At 31.7% G+C, this 19066-nt stretch overlaps 2 protein-coding genes across 3 annotated transcripts; one reads left to right on the plus strand and one right to left on the minus strand.

The window, feature by feature from the left end:
- Window positions 1-9: 9 nt before the first annotated feature.
- LOC125866022 (thioredoxin-like 1-1, chloroplastic) lies at window positions 10-2366 on the minus strand. 2 transcript variants are annotated; one of them, XM_049546305.1, is made up of 4 exons: window positions 2137-2366; window positions 1101-1277; window positions 838-1002; window positions 10-644 (listed from the first exon to the last, which is right to left on the minus strand). In XM_049546305.1, the coding sequence occupies exons 1-4, from the start codon at window positions 2278-2280 to the stop codon at window positions 375-377; spliced, it is 756 nt and encodes a 251-aa protein (XP_049402262.1). In that variant the 5' UTR covers window positions 2281-2366; the 3' UTR covers window positions 10-374. The 2 variants fall into 2 exon arrangements, with proteins under 2 accessions (XP_049402262.1, XP_049402263.1); XM_049546306.1 differs by having other exon boundaries at window positions 1101-1335; window positions 2137-2274.
- Window positions 2367-10929: 8563 nt separating this feature from the next.
- LOC125866331 (nonsense-mediated mRNA decay factor SMG7-like) lies at window positions 10930-18717 on the plus strand. Its single transcript, XM_049546681.1, has 8 exons — window positions 10930-11156; window positions 12816-12904; window positions 13161-13769; window positions 13933-14055; window positions 14984-15216; window positions 15300-17193; window positions 17307-17445; window positions 18185-18717. The coding sequence occupies exons 2-6, from the start codon at window positions 12836-12838 to the stop codon at window positions 17170-17172; spliced, it is 2907 nt and encodes a 968-aa protein (XP_049402638.1). The 5' UTR covers window positions 10930-11156; window positions 12816-12835; the 3' UTR covers window positions 17173-17193; window positions 17307-17445; window positions 18185-18717.
- Window positions 18718-19066: the final 349 nt, after the last annotated feature.

Raw genomic sequence — 19066 nt, forward strand, 5'->3', positions numbered from 1 at the left:
GAACTCATCTGAAAGCCTGGTTCCACATAAAATATGTATATCAACCATATACAGTATAATATATAGTATTTCCCGCGGCATTATGTACATAAAAAACACACTAGATAGTTGTGCATACATAACCTCTATAATACAGTTTACTGATGAATCTCATAATCATCCAAGGTGAGTCATCTTTTCATATGCATCTTGAGCGATCCTCAACTAATGAGCTAGCTTTTAGAGATAAGTCTACCCTCCATTCAAGACGGAGGGTGTTAGAATGTCTCACATTGATAGGGAATGAACTGTTGTCCTTTATAGTCTTGAGCATAACTTTTTGAGGGCCAAGGTCCGATTTCTTAAAAAACTTCACTCTTTGAGTCCTGTTTGGCCTAATGCGAAGTTGATGCTAGAGGAAGAGGAAGGGGAAGTGGTAACGGGGGGAATGCATTTGGACAAGATGAAGATGTTCTGCTTGTTTTTATCACCATAACTTCTTGTAAGGCAACAGGTACTGGGTCTTCTGTTTTTGATGTGTAAGCAAAAGAGAGGTCCTTATTAGCTGCTAGGGCAAGTAGCTCTTTCTCCTCGAGCCCTTTAACTGGTTCGAGGCTGCAACAATCTGCACCATACTTTGTCAATGCATCTTTGAATTTTTTTATCTGCACCAGAATATCGTGGTTAGTGTTAGATTACCATTCTAGAGAGGATAAAAGGAAAAGGCATTGACAACAAGCAAATGAATGCATTGCTCAGATGCAAAGGGAGATATTGCAGAAATTAAGAAGGAAGCAGCATATAATGTCATTAACAGATTGCGGTATCATATCAGATAAAGGTGGATCATAAACTAACCGTGGCATTGGTACAGCTAAAGCTACAAAGACGACCTTCAGCACCTCTATAGAAACGGAAAAATGGGAGAACATGTACGTTCAGCGAGTAACACATTGACTTGTGTTCCTCATAGTTCACATGCAAAAACTGCACATCCGGATTCATCTCTGCTAACTGACATATCTGCATTTTCCAGTTTTACCAAGACTAAGACCATTAGTCCTATCTTACTGAAATGGACAGCCAACAAAGTGTAGTACTAGACAACAAGAATTGATTACCTTTGGATGAAGGGCTTTGCAGCCTCCACAGCCAGGGGAAAGGAAATCGACAACGACTAGTTTATCCCCAGCGTTTAGAAGGGTGTCAACGAGGTCTTGAGCACCCGTCACCTCTTTCATATTCGGTTGAAGTCCTTTCTCCCACCATTTAGGAGCTTTCCTGATACCTATGCTCATCTGTTTTACGTAGCGCGAGATGAAAAGGTACAACTTTTTATATACTATAATATCAAACCTGCCAAATTTAAAAAAGAAGAACATACTATCGAGTGAGCCAATATTTACCAATCATGCTCTAAATTCGACCAGAAAATTTCTACGCCAAAATAGTTTTACTTGCTTATTGACTGATAGTTCATTCCCAAATCGGAGCAACGAAAATTAACATAAGAAAACTCACATTATTGAAATAAGGATAAGGTAGTCAGTGGTGAGTCCTAGTGGTCAGTGAGTTGAATTGGGAACCATGAAGTCTTGTATTTAATTCCTATCAAAGGCAAAAACAGTAGATACTTCTTCCTATTTGTTCAAGCCTTATTTTGTTTATTAAATGGTTGTTACATATAGTTTCATAATATATTATATTGAATTGTATCATTTTTATGGATACAACGTTTAGATAAATTATATGTTTCTCGTCATTATATATATAAATGCTACACACCAGCCATTTGAAGTACAATGAGATAAAACTATTATAAAAATGCAGGATAAATGATAAAATATGACTTTTTGACATTCCATAACAATAGATTTAACGATATAATACAATACAATAAAATTTAAGATACAACCAAAACAAAAATTGTATCGAAACTTAACAATACAATATAATACAACATGTAACAACCATTCAAACAAGCACTAATTTATAGATTTAACTATATGATACTAACAATGAAAATAAACAGTGTGTCTTAGACTAAATACAATACAACATAACATCCAAACAATTAGTAATTGATGGACAGAGTTATTTGATACTTATATGTACGCCGTACAATGTATTTAAGATAAGAAAGAAAAGAAAATGAACCTGAGCAGTAGTAGCTGCTGATTTGTGATTTCTTCTATTGAATTTCATTGGAAAAACACAAACCCCATGTTGATTATAATGATAAATATCACTAGAATTCAAAATTGATGGAAAAAATACTGCCTTGTTCAACACTTTCTCCATGGATTTTCAATTGGAACCTGAGATTGGAAATTGGGAATATGAAAAGGGCTTTTTTTCTTCAATGAAGAGTAAAGTGAAGGGGTACAAAAATAAAGGTTTGAAAAATGTGACAAATGAACAAGTGGCCTTTTAGTAGAATGGCAGTATTAACTGATTTCTTGGACGTCAAAAAAAGCTAAATTTGCGATAACGTGTCAAATGTTGAACCAAATAGGAATAGAAAAATATATATCTGGATAACAATAATAGCTCATTATAAGAGGTGTCAAATGTTCGACTAATTTGAATACGCGACCACCGCTTAGTGAAACTTCACTGGATATATTTATTGTCACTGTGTAGGATCTTATTCGGAAGAAAGTATTTTCTATCGTGAATTTTTCTATACTAAGATTTGAACTTGAGTACTTTTTTTAATCTCTCATTCGGTGTTTGATGAACAACCACTTTATTGTATATATTTCCATCACTTTTTAAATTTAATTATTCTCACGTAAATATACATATCTCAAGCATGGGCTAATACATACGAAAAACGGTGAATGTTGAGTAATTGCTAAAATTTGGTCTAAAATTTGACTTGTAAATGCAAAAATATTCGTGAAAAAATGGTGGGACTATACATAATATTTCACCAACTCATTACGGATGTCCTCATATAGATTTTTCAGAAAAAAGAAATTCAGTTGCCCAAACGGCGCAAGATCCATGGGGCTAATACACACGAAATTGGTGAAAATCGGATAATTCATAATATTTTGCTCGTAAATGTAAAAATATGCATGAAAACAATGACGGGACTATACGTTATGCTTCTCAACTCATTACGAAGGTCCTCGTGTAGTTTTTTTAGAAAACATTTCAAATTACTCATAAATCGCATTCGAAGAATGTGTTTTATTTATTGTTAGTGATCTTCAATGTAGCTCTTTGTTTTTTCCCTCAATAGCATTAACTAAACTAGTAAGTAACATACGTTTTCTATCACTACACAAGAACTCCACTTTATTGCATATATTTCCACCACTTTATTAATTTAATTATTATCACATAAATTCTCATATCTCAAGCATGGCTAATGCACACGAAAAATGCTGAAAGTCAGGAAATTTCTAAAACTTGGCTCATAAATGCGAAAATATTCATGAAAAAAACTATGGGACTATACGTAATGCTTCTCCAATTCATGATGGAGGTCTTCATATAGTTTTTTGGAAAAAAAATTGAGATCCCCAAAGGCATTCATGGGCTAATACACACGAAATCGATAAAAGTTGGATAATTGAGATACGAAGATTCTCAAAAAAATATGCAATCAATGTTAAGTATAAAAAAGAAAAATAATTATTTTCTTGATATGATAAAAGTAATAAATAAAAGAAATAAATATATTTAAAAAATTGTGGACAAATAAAATTAAATGAAAGAGGTAATAAAGTAATTTTAAAAATAAATAAGAAGAGTTACACATAAATCGCATTCTCCGAATGCGTTTTATGCCTTACTTTCTCAACTCTTTCTATTTAGGCATTTAAGAAGGGTTTTTTCAAGTTTTAAACGTCATGACCTTTTTTAAAAGATAAAATATTTATCTTTTCTTGATATTATAAAAGTAATAAATATATTTTTAAAATAGTGGTCAAAGAAAATTAAATGGAAAGGGTAATTTAGTAATTTCATCAATAAATAAGATGACATAGAATTTTACTTATAAAACGAATTCGCTGAATGCGATTTACACCTTTTATTCTTAACTCTTTCTATTCAAGTTTATTAGAAGGGTTTTTAAAGTTTCAACGATATGAAGGTTTTTTTAAAGATTAAATAATTATCTTTTCTTGATATTATAAAAGTAATAAATTAAATTAATTAATATATTTTTTAAAAAGTGGACAAATAAAATCAAACGGAAGGAGTAATAAAGAAATTTCAACAATAAATAAGAAGACACGAAATTTTATTCATAAATCGCATTCGTTGAATGAGTTTTATGCCTTCCATTCTCATCTCTTTCTATTTAGGTATCTGAGAAGGGTTTTTTCAAGTTTTCAACCACATGACGTTTTTTTAAAAGATAAAATAATTATCTTTTCTTCATATTATAAAAGTAATATATGAAATGAACAAATATATTTTAAAAATAGTGGACAAATAAAATCAAACGGAAGGGGTAATATAGTAATTTCAACAATAACTAAGAAGTAACAGAATTTTACTCATAAATCGCATTTGTTGAATGCGTTTTATGCCTTTCTTTTTCAGCTCTTTCTATTTAGGCATTTAAGAAGAGTTTTTTCAAGTTTTAAACGTCATGACCTTTTTTAAAAGATAAAATATTTATCTTTTCTTGATATTATAAAAGTAATAAATATATTTTTAAAATAGTGGACAAATAAAATTAAACGAAAGGGTAATTTAGTAATTTTATCAATAAATAAGAAGATATAAAATTTTACTCATAAAAAGCATTCGTTGAATGCGATTTATGCCTTTCATTCTTAACTCTTTCTATTCAAGTTTATTAGAAGGGTTTTAAAAGTTTCAACGACATGACAGTTTTTTAAAAGATAAAATAATTATTTTTTATTGATATTATAAAAGTAATAAATGAAATTAATTAATATATTTTTAAAAAAATGGACAAATTAAATCAAACAAAAGGGGTAATATAGTAATTTCAACAATAAATAAGAAGAAACATAATTTTACTCATAAAACACATTCGCTAAATGCGATTTATGACTTTCATTCTTTACTCTTTCTATTCAAGTTTATTAGAAGGACTTTTAAAGTTTCAACGACATGATGTTTTTTTAAAAGATAAAATAATTAACTTTTCTTGATATTATAAAAGTAATAAATGAAATTAATTAATATATTTTAAAAATAGTGGTTAAATAAAATCAAACGGAAGGAGTAATAAAGAAATTTCAACAATAAATAAGAAAACAAAAAATTTTACTCATAAATCGCATTCGCTGAATGCGTTTTATTCCTTTCACTCTCATCTCTTTCTATTTAGGTATCTGAGAAGGATTTGTTCAAGTTTTCAACCACATGAAGGTTTTTAAAAATATAAAATAATTATTTTTTCTTGATATTATAAAAGTAATAGATGAAATGAATAAAAATATTTTTAAAATAGTGGACAAATAAAATCAAACGAAAGGGGTAATTGAGTAATTTCACCAATAAATAAGAAGTAATATAATTTTACTCATAAATAGCATTCGTTGAATACGTTTTATGCATTTCTTTCTCAACTCTTTCTATTTAGGTATTTGAGAAGGTTTTTTCATGTTTTCAACACATGACGTTTTTTTTAAAGATAAAATATTTATCATTTTTTGATATTATAAAAGTAATAAATAAAACTAATAAATATATTTTTAAAATAGTGGACAAATAAATATAAACGGAAGGAGTAATTTAGTAATCTCATCAATAAATAAGAAGACATAGAATTTTACTCAAAAAACGCATTCGCTGAATGCGATTTATGCCTTTCATTCTTAACTCTTTCTATTCAAGTTTATTAGAAAACTTTTTAAAGTTTCAACAACATGACAGTTTTTTAAAAGATAAAATAATTATATTTTCTTGATATTATAAAAGTAATAAATGAAATTAATTAATATAATTTTAAAAAGTGGACAAATAAAATCAAGCGGAAGGGATAATATAGTAATTTTAACAATAAATAGTAAGACACGTAATTTTTTACTCATAATACGCATTCACTAAATGCGATTTATGCTTTTCATTCTTAACTCTTTCTATTCAAGTTTATTAGAAGGGTTTTTTAAAGTTTCAAAGACATGATGGTTTATTAAAAGATAAAATAATTATGTTTTCTTGATATTATAAAAGTAATAAATAAAATTAATTAATATATTTTCAAAATAGTGGACAAATAAAATCAAACGGAAGGGGTAATAAAGAAATCTCAACAATAAATATGAAGACACAAAATTTTACTCATAAATCGCATTTGCTGAATGTGTTTTATGCCTTTCATTCTCAACTATTTCTGTTTAGGTATCTGAGAAGAGTTATTTTCAAGTTTTCAACCACATGACGATTTTTAAAAAGATAAAATAATTATCTTTTCTTGATATTATAAAAATAATAGAAGAAATGAATAAATATATTTTAACAATAGTGGACAAATAAAATCAAACAGAAAGGGTAATATAGTAATTTCAACAATAAATAAGAATTAACAGAAATTTACTCATAAATCACATTCTCTGAATGCGTTATATGCCTTTCATTCTCATTTCTTTATATTTAGATATTTGAGAAGGGTTTTTTCATGTTTTCAACGACATGACGATTTTTTAAAAGATAAAATATTTATCTTTTCTTGATATTATAAAAGTAATAAATAAAATCAATAAAAATATTTTTAAAATTGTGGGTAAATAAAATTAAACGAAATGGGTAATTTAGTAATTTCATCAATAAATAAGAAGAAATAGAATTTTACTCATAAAACGCATTCACTAAATACGATTTATGCATTTCATTTTTAACTCTTTCTATTCAAGTTTATTAGAAGGGTTTCTAAAGTTTCAACGACATGACAATTTTTAAAAAGATGAAATAATTATCCTTTCTTGATATTATAAAAGTAATAAATTAAATTAATTAATATATTTCTAAAATAGTGGACAAAGAAAATCAAACGGAAGGGCTATTATAGTAATTTCAACAATAGATAAGAAGACAGAGAATTTTTACTCATAAAACGCATTGGCTGAGTGCGATTTATTCCTTTCATTCTTAACTCTTTCCATTCAAGTTTATTAGAAGATTTTTTAAAGTTTCAACGACATGATCGTTTTTTAAATATAAAATAATTATTTTTTCTTGATATTATAAAAGTAATAAATGAAATAAATTAATATACTTTAAAAATAGTGGACAAATAAAATCAAACAAAAGGGGTAATAAAGAAATTTCAACTATAAATAAGAAGACACAAAATTTTATTCATAAATCTCGTTCGCTGAATGCGTTTAATGTCTTTCATTCTCAGCTCTTTCTATTTAGGTATCTGAGAAGAGTTTTTTCAAGTTTTCAACCACATGACGATTTTTTAAAAGATAAAATAATTATTTTTTCTTGATATTATAAAAGTAATAGATGAAATGAATAAATATATTTTAAAAATAGTGGACAAATAAAATCAAACGAAAGGGGTAATATAGTAATTTCAACAATAAATAAGAATTAACAGAATTTTACTGATAAATCGCATTTGCTGAATGTGTTATATGCCTTTCTTTCTCAACTCTTTCTATTTAGGTATTTGAGAAGGGTTTTTCGTGTTTTCAACGATATGACGTTTTTTTAAAAGATAAAATATTTATCCTTTCTTGATATTATAAAAGTAAAAAATAAAATTAATAAATATATATTTAAAATAGTGGACAAATAAAATTAAACGGAAGTGGTAATTTAGTAATTTCATCAATAAATAAGAAGACATAGAATTTTAGTCATAAAACGCATTCGGTGAATGCGATTTATGCCTTTCATTCTTAACTCTTTTTATTTAAGTTTATTAGAAGGGTTTTTAAAATTTCAACGACATGACATTTTTTTAAAATAGAAAATAATTATCTTTTCTTCATATTATAAAAGTAATAAATGAAATCAATTAATATGTTTTTAAAATAGTGGACAAATAAAATCAAACGGAAGGGGTAATATAGTAATTTCAACAATAGATAAAAAGACAGATAATTACTCATAAATCGCATTTGCGGAATGCGTTTTATGCCAGACTAAGGATAACTAGTTTAAACAAGAAAATTAATAGAAATGAAAGATTGCACAAAAAAAAACCCATAAAAAAGAGGACAAACCGAAAGAAGCTCCGGCGATGGCAAGGCAGGGCAAGGTCCGGCACAGTAACACGGGAAGGTGAGAACAGTAAGTGTGAAAATATGGGACGATGAGAGCAGTAAGTGTGGAAATATGTCTTTATTAGATTATTGTGTTCCTTTTAATGTTTTAGTTAGATTATTGTTTTCTTTTTTATGTTTTTAGTTAGATTGTTGATTTCCGTTTTATGTTTACTTTCATCCTCAGCTTTTTCTATTTAGATATTTAAGAAGGGATTTTCAAGTTTTCAATCACACGACGGTCTTTTAAAAGATAAAATAATTATCTTTTCTTGATACTATAAAAGTAATAAACGAAATTAATAAATATATTTTTAAAATTGTGGACAAATAAAATCAAACGGAATGGGTAATTTAGTAATTTCATCAATAAATAAGAAGACATAAAATTTTACTCAGAAAACACATTCACTGAATACGATTTATGCATTTCATTTTTAACTCTTTCTATTCAAGTTTATTAGAAGGTTTTTTAAAGTTTCAACGACATGATAGTTTTTTAAAAGATAAAATAATTATCTTTTCTTGATACTATAAAAGTAATAAATGAAATAAATTAATATAATTTTAAAATAGTGGACAAATAAAATCAAACGGAAGGGCTATTATAGTAATTTCAACAATAAATAAGAAGACACAAAATTTTACTTATAAAACGCATTCGCTAAATGCGATTTATTCCTTTCATTCTTGACTCTTTCCATTCAAGTTTATTAGAAGAGTTTTTAAAGTTTCAACGATATGATCATTTTTTAAAATATAAAATAGTTATTTTTTCTTGATATTATAAAAGTAATAAATGAAATAAATTAATATATTTTAAAAATAGTGGACAAATAAAATCAAACGAAAGGGCTATTATAGTAATTTCAACAATAAATAAGAAGACACAAAATTTTACTTATAAAACGCATTCGCTAAATGCGATTTATTCCTTTCATTCTTGACTCTTTCCATTCAAGTTTATTAGAAGAGTTTTTAAAGTTTCAACGATATGATCATTTTTTAAAATATAAAATAGTTATTTTTTCTTGATATTATAAAAGTAATAAATGAAATAAATTAATATATTTTAAAAATAGTGGACAAATAAAATCAAACGAAAGGGCTATTATAGTAATTTCAACAATAAATAAGAAGACACAAAATTTTACTTATAAAACGCATTCGCTAAATGCGATTTATTCCTTTCATTCTTGACTCTTTCCATTCAAGTTTAATAAAGAAATTTCAACTATAAATAAGAAGACACAAAATTTTATTCATAAATCTCATTCGCTGAATGTGTTTTATGTTTTTCATTCTCTGTTCTTTCTATTTAGGTATCTGAGAAGGGTTTTTCATTTTTTCAACCACATGACATTTTTAAAAATGATATTATAAAAGTAATAAATGAAATTAATAAATATATTTTACAAATGGTGGACAAATAAAATTAAACGGATGGGGTAATATATTAATTTCAACAAAAAATAAGAAGACACGTAATTTTATTCATAACTCGCATTTGCTAAATGCGTTTTATGCATTTTTCATTCCAAACCTTTTCTATTTTGGTATCTTAGAATGGTTTTTTAAAGTAATCAACGACATGACGGTTGTTTAAAAGATAAAATAATCATTTTTTTTATATATTATAAAAGTAATAAATGAAATTAATAAATATATTTTAAAAATATTGGACAAAAAAAATCGATCGAAAGGGGTAATATAGTAATTTCAATAATAAATAAGAATACACATAATTTTACTCATAAATCACATTCGCTGAATGCGTTTTATGACTTTCATTCTCAGCTCTTTCTATTTAGGTATTTGAGAAAGATTTTTCATGTTTTCAACGACATTATATTTTCTCAAAAGATAAAATATTTATCTTTTATTGATATTATAATAGTAATAAATGAAATAAATAATTATATTCCTAGAATTTTGCTCGTAAAAGATAATTTTGCTCATTATTTCCGTTTTTCTCACAATTCCAAGGCACCTATTCGTGAGAAAAATGGCGGGACTATACGTAATGTTTCTCCAACTCATTACGGAGGTCCTCATATATTTTTTTCAGAAAAAAATTTGGGGTGCCCCAAGGACGTCAAATTCATGGACTTATACACACGAAATCTGTGAAAGTCGGGTAATTCCTATAATTTTGAGAATTAAAAATATGAAATATTACTACTAACTAACAATTTCATTCTTGTTCCTCAATCGAAAATCATCACATGCTTAACTAATAACTTTAAAAGAATTACTTCATGCTCATGAATTCTTAATTCAATATGTTGGAAAAATCATATCTGCTAAAACGATTACTACTACAATAACTTTTAAATATGCTATAGGTATAAGATGAAATTGTGAATAATTTCTCTAACGCTAAATATGTTATCGATATGAACCAGAAATAAGTGACTACCTTTAAAACCTTTCAAACATGTTTCTCAAAAAAGTTCAGAGTTTAATTAGATTTTTTATTTCTTTATTGAACGAAATCTGTTCAGAAAAATATTTCTCAAGTTAAATCATACGTCATATCAATCATAAATTTAAACATATAATTTGTAGATACAATGATATAAAATGTTTAATTTCAATAAAAAAATTCAATCAGACACTTAATGACGGACCGATGTATATATAAGTACTAACTGAAAAAAAGAGAGACGAAATTGGGCTTAGATAGAGTCGTAGAGTCCTAAGCCATCTAGATGAATTGTGAGTTAAATAAATAAATAAATAAAAAGTCTTCTATACTTCTCCTCCTCTTCTTCCTCCTCATTCTTCATTAATTGGCGCTTCTCAATAGCCCTAAATTTTCGAAACCCTAGTTGTTCCTCTTCATCTTTATAGCTAAAATACGTATACATACACATAATACATAGGGTATATCTGTTGATTGAAAGAATCGAGGTGATTCGAGGGAGATCTGAGGATTTCCCTGGATCTGTTCTGGGGATTTTGGTAAGTTTTTTCGAAATTTATGGTTCGTATTGTTTTATTGGTTAATATTCATGATCGAATTGGATTTTGATTGATGTTTCGAGTTTTTGTTATGTAATTAGGGCGTTGACGATTTTTTTTGATATTTTAGCGGTGATATTAATGGGTTTATTTGCTTGTTGTATCGGAATTTTTTTGTTTGGGTTGTATTGTTGATGTAATCCTAGGAAAATCTGGTATATGGGTTGATTTTTTTTGGTGTATTTGGAAAAATATAGTCTTGTTTATAGGTCTTGCTGCCAAGATAGATGAAGGTAGTCAAGCCCCTAGGGCTTTTGGTCTAGTATTGAGAACTCAACAGATGACGTGTGGGTTAGGTGCGAAAAACCTGTTATTTAAGTGGAGATGGGTAGGGGGGTGGATTCCACATATTTGTTATATTGTTGATGGAATCTTAGCAAAATGAGGTAGATGTGTTGATTTTTGGGTGTATTTGGAAGAATATAGTCCTGTTCATAGGTCTTGTTTATAGGCCTGGCTGCCAAGATAGAAGAAGGTAGTCAAGACCCTAAGGTTTTGGTTTAGTGGTGAGAGCGCAACATAAAAGCTGGCTATTTATGTGGAGAAGGGTAGACCTGGTTGTCGTATCTGTTCAGCTAGTATATGGATATTTTAGGATTGTGGTTTTGTATCTACTCAAGAGAAGATTTGTCGTTCTTTCTTCCTTTTAAAGAAGTCATTAATTGCAGCGTATATCTGTTATGGCCATCTAAATATCATTGTTAGTTTGTTGAGGGTTAATCTGCGTTTAACTTATCTACATTAAGAAGAAAAACCAATTGTTGACCATTTTGAAACCCTTTGGCGATTGGGGATTTTCTGAATTCCATTTTTTTGTTATACTTCTGATGGAATCATTGGAAAATCAGGTGTATGAGTTGTTCTTTGGGTGTATGTAGAAAAATGTAGTCTTGTTTATAGGTCTTGCTGCGAATATAGAGGAAGGTTGTCAAGTCCCCAGGGTTTTGGGCTAGTGGTGAGAGCGCAACAGATGATATGTGGGTTACGCGCAAAAACATATTTTTTGATTGGCGATATTTATGATTGAATTGAAATTTGATTGACGTTGCAAGTTTTTGTTATTTAATTTGGGCGTTGACGATATTTTAATACTTTCTTTTGCGGTGACATTAACGGGGTTATTGTCTTATTGTATTTGGACTTTTTTTTGGGTTGTATTGTTGATGGAATCTTAGGAAAATCAGGTATATGGGTTGTTTTTTTGGGTAGAGTGCTACACCTAGTTGTCGTTTCTGTTCAGCTAGTATATGGATATTTTTGGATTGTGGTTTTGTATCTACTTGGAGAAGACTTGTTGTTTTTTAATTCCTTTTAAAGAAGTCATTAATTGCAGTGTGTATCTGTTATGGCCATCTAAATATCATTGTTAGCTTGTTGAGGGTTAATCTGCCTTTAAATTATCTACATTAAGAAGAAAAACCGACTGTTGACCATTTTGAAACCCTTTCTGCAATGTGCATTGCCTAGATTCATTTCCGAGTTCTATTCTCGTTTGTACAATGTATCCTTCTTTAATGTGTGAATGATTGCATATCTAATTTTACTCTTTTGTTTTCATAGTTTCCCTTCTTGATATCTGATTGTGCTATGGTGCCGCAGACTGTATAGATTGATGAATAATGGCCATTCAGATGGATAACAGTTTAGATCATTCGTCAGGGGAACGCGTTCAGCGGCTTTTCAACAAGGTCGGTATTTGCTGTATCGCCTCATTGCTTTACCATTTGAATTATGGATATCTAGAATGATTTATCATAATACCGAAAGATAGTGAGTATATTACTGACTCACATACATAATTTAGGTTAAAAACTTTTATTGACCTGCACAAGCTCTTATTGTATGTGCAGGTTCAGTGAGTTGTATTCATTTAATGCTTAGAGATAGTAATATGTATCTTCTTGTTTGGAACATGTAATTGACATTTTCATTGATTTTGTTAAGAATGTGGAGCTGGATAACAAGCGTAGGAAAGCAGCACAAGCTAGAGTATCTTCTGACCCAAACGCATGGCAACAAATGCGTGAAAACTATGAAGCTATCATCCTTGAGGATCATGCTTTTTCTGAACAACATGAAATAGAGTACGCCTTGTGGCAGTTGCATTATAGAAGAATTGAAGAACTGCGTGCACGCTTCAATGCTGCAATAGCTTCAAGTGGATCAACCTCTCAGACTGGGAAAGGTCCACCTCGTAACGGGCCGGATAACATCACAAAGATCCGCATGCAGTTCAAGACTTTTCTGTCAGAAGCGACTGGCTTTTATCATGATTTGATGGTGAAAGTCAGAGCAAAGTATGGCCTGACAGTAGGAGGTTTCTCTGATGATCCAGGGGATCAGATTCCTTCTTCTAATGAAGCTAATAAGTCTATTGAGGTGAAGAAAGGCTTGATATCCTGCCATCGTTGTTTGATTTATCTGGGTGATCTTGCTCGGTACAGAGGCTTATATGGTGAGGGTGACTCTAAAGCTCGTGACCTTGCAGCAGCATCAAGTTATTACACGCAAGCTTCTTCACTGTGGCCATCAAGCGGCAATCCTCATCATCAGGTATCTTTTTTTTTATTGGTTTTGTTCTGAATGATCATTGAGAAATCTTTTCTACTGTTGGAGGGTTGGAGTGAAGAGAATAGTGATCAATAACTGATCATTGATTAATCTTTCTATGCGACAGATATCTTATGTAAAAATTGCTGATTCTGTTTTTTCTCAGCTTGCAATATTGGCCTCCTATTCCAGTGATGAGTTGGTGGCGATCTATCGGTATTTTCGTAGTCTTGCAGTAGAGAATCCTTTTACGACTGCAAGGGACAACCTGATCATTGCATTTGAGAAGGTAAACAACTTATTTAAAGTCTCCTGCGAAAAGCGACTGGACAAGTATGCCAATAATTGTTCCTGTTAATGTAGACAATTTCGTGTCATGTGTAGAGAACCTTGTTGTGTAGGTTCTCTATATATTTGTTTATCACTTATATAGGGTTCCCACACAATTATTAAACCTTTACTTTGTTTTGAGAAAAAAAGAATACATGCCAATACTTGTGTGTATTTTTATGCATGCCTATATTTGGAACCCTATTATTGTTAGTGTTATCATTATCAATAATTGTTGTATGCTTAATCTATACAGTTTTGTTTATTTTTATGAAGATGCCTTATATTTGTGAATTTTCTCCCGACCTTGGTTCTGTGGTTGCTTATGTTTTCCCCTTCCCTTTGTCCCTTTTCCTGACGTGTACTAAGTAGCTTCATCATGCTTCTTGTGTAATGGAAGAGTAATTACTTACCCAATCCAAGATAATTTACTTGTCAATTAATCTTTTGAGGGTGATAAAATCTACTTCTGTGGATTGGTAAAATGAAAAAGAAATATGAATTACTGTATTATTTAGAGAGAAGAATGACATAGAACATAGGTGTAGCTCATGTTAAACAGTATCATTATGAACTGATTTTTTAAAGCAAAATACACCTAAAATACTATTTGTAGGAAGTTCTCGAGATCTTGTAGTGGAACTTTGATTTCCATCTTTCAGTTGTGCTGGGAGTGTGGAACTTCAATTTGCACCTTTTTCCTTTGGTTTGTCAATGAATGATCAAGATGTGATTATCTAGTATATATTTTGTAAGTGTTCAAGTTCTGCCCAAAAGAGACTTTCTTGTAGAAGTTTCTGGGCATGTTTTCTTTCCGTTTGGACTGTTCTGTTGCAATGGGCTATGTGGATGGGTCCTAGTGTTAATTGATTTCTCTGTTATGGCAGAATCGTCAATTTTTCTCCCAGCTGCCAGGGGATGCTAAGGCTTCGTCTATCAAAGTAACTCCTTCCCGAACAACTGGTAAAGGACGAGGTAAATATGAAACGAGGCCGTCTCTGAAAGATGGAAAGGTTGAAGCAAGTTTACCAAAGGAAAAAGCTTCAAGTACATCTGAAATCTTCAAAACCTTTAGCACAGGGTATGTTCGGTTGAATGGCATTCTCTTCACGCGCACTAGGTATGTTCCTGTCTAATGAATAATATGATATTGACGATAACATAACTAAGTAATGACACTATCTTCTTATCATCTTTACTCAGCTTGGAGACTTTTGATGAAGTTTTGTCGATGGTTAAGAATGATCTGCTTGAGCTTCTCTCTTCTGGGTCTGATGAGAAGTATAGTTTTGGTTCAAGTGCTGCTGACTGCAGACTGGCAATTGTCAGGCTCGTGGCCATCTTAATATTCACCATCCATAATGTGATTAGGGAAAGTGATAATCAGTCATATGCTGAGATTCTACAAAGATCAGTTCTTCTGCAGAAGGCATTTACTGCTGCTTTTGAGTTCATGGGTCATGTGGTTGAGAGATGTATCCAATTAAGTGATCCCTCATCAAGCTTCTTATTGCCTGGTATTTTGGTTTTCGTAGAATGGTTGGCGTGCCATCAAGATATTGCACTTGGTAATGAATCAGAGGAAAAACAAGCTCGGGCTAGATCCTATTTCTGGAAGAACTGTATCAGTTTCTTTAATAAGCTAATGCCAACTGGGTCTAAGTTTGTCGATGAAGATGAAGATGAAACATGCTTTTTCAATATGAGCAGGTATGATGAAGGTGAGACTGGTAATCGTCTTGCATTGCCGGAAGACTTTGAACTCAGAGGATTTGTTCCTCTTCTTCCAGCACAGCTTATCCTTGACTTCTCAAGGAAACGTTCTTTTGGTGGTGATAGTGTAAGTAAAGAGAAGAAGTGCCGTCTTCAGAGGACGATTGCAGCTGGAAAGGTTCTTGCTACTGTGGTCCGGGTTGGAGAAGAGGGAATATATTTTGACACCAGGGGAAAGAAATTTATCATTGGTATTGAGCCCCAAACTTCTGATAATTATCTACTTAATGGCTTAAATGAAGTTACCAAATTAAGTGGTATTGAACTGGAAAGTCCAGATGCTGGACAGTTGACTGTGGGAGATCTTTTGCCGAAGCAGCAATTGTATGTGGAATGTGAAGAAGAAGACGAAGTTATTGTTTTTAAGCCATCAGTGATGGAAAAATCTAATGACTTCTCTTCAAGTACTATGACCTCAGCGGTTCCTGTATCTGGTATTAGTGTTGTCAATGCTTCTTCTGGTGCTAGCATGGAGTGTGTTGATACATGTTGTGAGATGGGGCCATTTCCATCTGCACTCGATGGATTGAGGTTGCAGAATGCTTGGAGTACTACAAGGATGCCAACAAGCATTTCTCTTACCAATACCCAGTATATGCAGCCAATCCAACCAAGTACTTCAATGTGGTCTGTAGGGCAAGGTTCTTTTATGAATGGATTGGGTGGCTTGAGCTTGACAGGAAATGGGCTAACGACAGAAGCTGAGTTGCTAAATCATCCAGAAATGGTGTCACCTGCAGCAGCACATTCAGCTCCTTTGCCGCAGTCTGTGAAGTTTAGCACTGCAAATAATATTCACTTCCAGGTTCCTGAGGCTGCTATGTCATCTACCTTCAGTTCACTTGCACCCTCCGTAGCTTTTTCCGATAGCATGTCCATGAAATCTTTAGCAATTACTCCGACAGGAATGAAGAAAAATCCAGTGTGCCGACCTGGTAGGCATCTGGGTCCACCTCCAGGGTTTGGTTCTGTTTCTTCCAAAGTAGATGACTCTTCATTTGCCTTGACTCTTAAAAATGAAAATAACCCCATTCCTCGTATGGATGATTATAGCTGGTTGAATGGATATCAGTTACCTTCAGCACATCAGAGCATTGTTTACAATAACTCGGACAATCATTCAGCTCAACCACATCACTCTGTAAGCAACAGTAGCTTAGTCGGGATTAGCTTTCCTTTCCCTGGGAAGCAGGTGCCCTCTCTGCACATGCAGTCAGATATCCAGAAAGCAAATAACCAATCTGTTGGATTGCCTCAGCAGTATCAAGGACAGTCCCTGTGGCAAGATCGTTTCTTTGTGTGACGTGGATAGGGAGACTAGATGGTGAAGTGCATCTTACTTATTCTTTTAATTTATGAAGTTACTTGAAACAAATTTGTGTTCTTCAATATACCACAGTATACATTCTCTCAATTGTGTTTCCCAATGCTGTACAGGTTAACAATTACTGGGGAGAATGACCACTAGCCTGTTGCTACAAAGTTCAACCATCATATTGCAGTGTGGCCAAGGTTATTATGTTTTTGTTGCAGCATGAATGGTCTTGGATAGTTGCTGGCACTTGCTATTGAGCAGGTATTGCCCACTACCTTATCTCCCTGTTTCTCTCCCCCTTCTGGTTACTGCTTGACCTGGTGAGTTATTGTTCTTATAGTCCAAAAGACCAAAACAATCATACTTGAGTGGATAAGACAGGGTCCTCCATCTAACTTTCCATACATACGAAGATGTTCCAGCTATCAATTAGCTGCATGTCAATGATTAGGCAGTATGGGTCACATGTCATGCATGAGCTAATGGCTCCATATCTTTCCCCTCTCTCCCCTTTTCATTTCTCTCTCTTGATTATGCGGGACATACTCAAAACAAACAAAAGATTGGTTCTTTCTGGACAGATCTCTGTTGGACACCTCTCCACCCCCTTTTCTTTTCTTCTAAGATCATTTATTTATTATAACGTACTACACACTTGCCTATACCATGTCTCAGTTGTCTCACACTGGCCCGGTTTCTAGTGGCAGTTTTCCTGTTATTCCTCGGGGAGTCTGGGTAATGAATAGTTAGATCTGGATGCCTGCATTTCTTTCCTTCTGAACTTAGAGAAATTGGGGATAAAATAGCAGTGCTTCAGTAATATGTTTCACTTGTCTGCGTTTTAACTTGCCCAATTCCAATGTCTGCTTAGACTTTTTCCTCCCTCTTGTCAGTGTCAATTTATCGGAAGACTTCTATGTCAAGTTTTCCTATGCTTACAAATGTAGTAATTTTCTGTTATCATCTTAACCAGTAAAGTCTGTGGGTTTGGTTGGTGCAGCTTGTGCCAAGCTATTCAAACTGGTCGAGTAGAGACCGAGGTCAGTAGGTGCAAGAATTTGGGAGCTTTGAATTAAGAAACCTTGTCTTGGTTGGATTGATAATTGTACGGCTGAGGGATCAGGCTTTGGTGGATATCTGTTTAGAGCAGAAGCAACAGTAAATCTACCATGGTTTATAAATGATCTCGACAAAAAGAGTTCTGCTACTTGTCATTATGAGCAACTTTCTACAATACACAATTAAGGTAGATATCTTGGCAGTTCCATATCTGCCTTGTGTGAAGTTCCGAGAGTATTTTGCGTAAAGATCATGGAGAAGGATTTGTTATCGTTGGAGTACTTTGTGGTTGTTAGTTGGAAATAAGTATAGCCTATGGCTATCTCAACCTTTTTCTTTTGATGGCAACAATTGTCTTGTTATGTTTGTTCTGTTGGACAATGTGCTGGATTGTTCTTGTTACTGTTTCTGTCGTTGGATTATTAAATAATGTTTTGTCATCTTGATGTTGTTAGTTCTTTTGGTGACATGATGCCTGGTAAATCTTGCTATTACAAATATCATTTCCCATGTTTGTTTCAGAACGTTTGGAATGATAATTTGATTTAAAATTTTATACCGGTTTTTGCTAATATGCGGTATCAACGCAAATCTCAAATTTTATTGACAATGAGCTCTAGAGCTCATTTGGATGAGTTTATAGCTTATGACTTGTATGTCACAAGTGTGGAATCTTTAACTTTTAGTTTGTTACCTTATTTTTGTTATTTTAACTTCGAAAAAAAGTGTGTCAAAAGCGTTTTTAAAAGTTTATCTAAATATTTTAAAAGTGTTTATAAGCTATTTACTTAAAAACATCTAAAATAAGTTGATTCGTTAAGGC

The sequence above is a fragment of the Solanum stenotomum genome, chromosome 5 (genome assembly GCF_019186545.1).
Source record: "Solanum stenotomum isolate F172 chromosome 5, ASM1918654v1, whole genome shotgun sequence".
NCBI classification, from domain to species: Eukaryota; Viridiplantae; Streptophyta; class Magnoliopsida; order Solanales; family Solanaceae; genus Solanum; species Solanum stenotomum.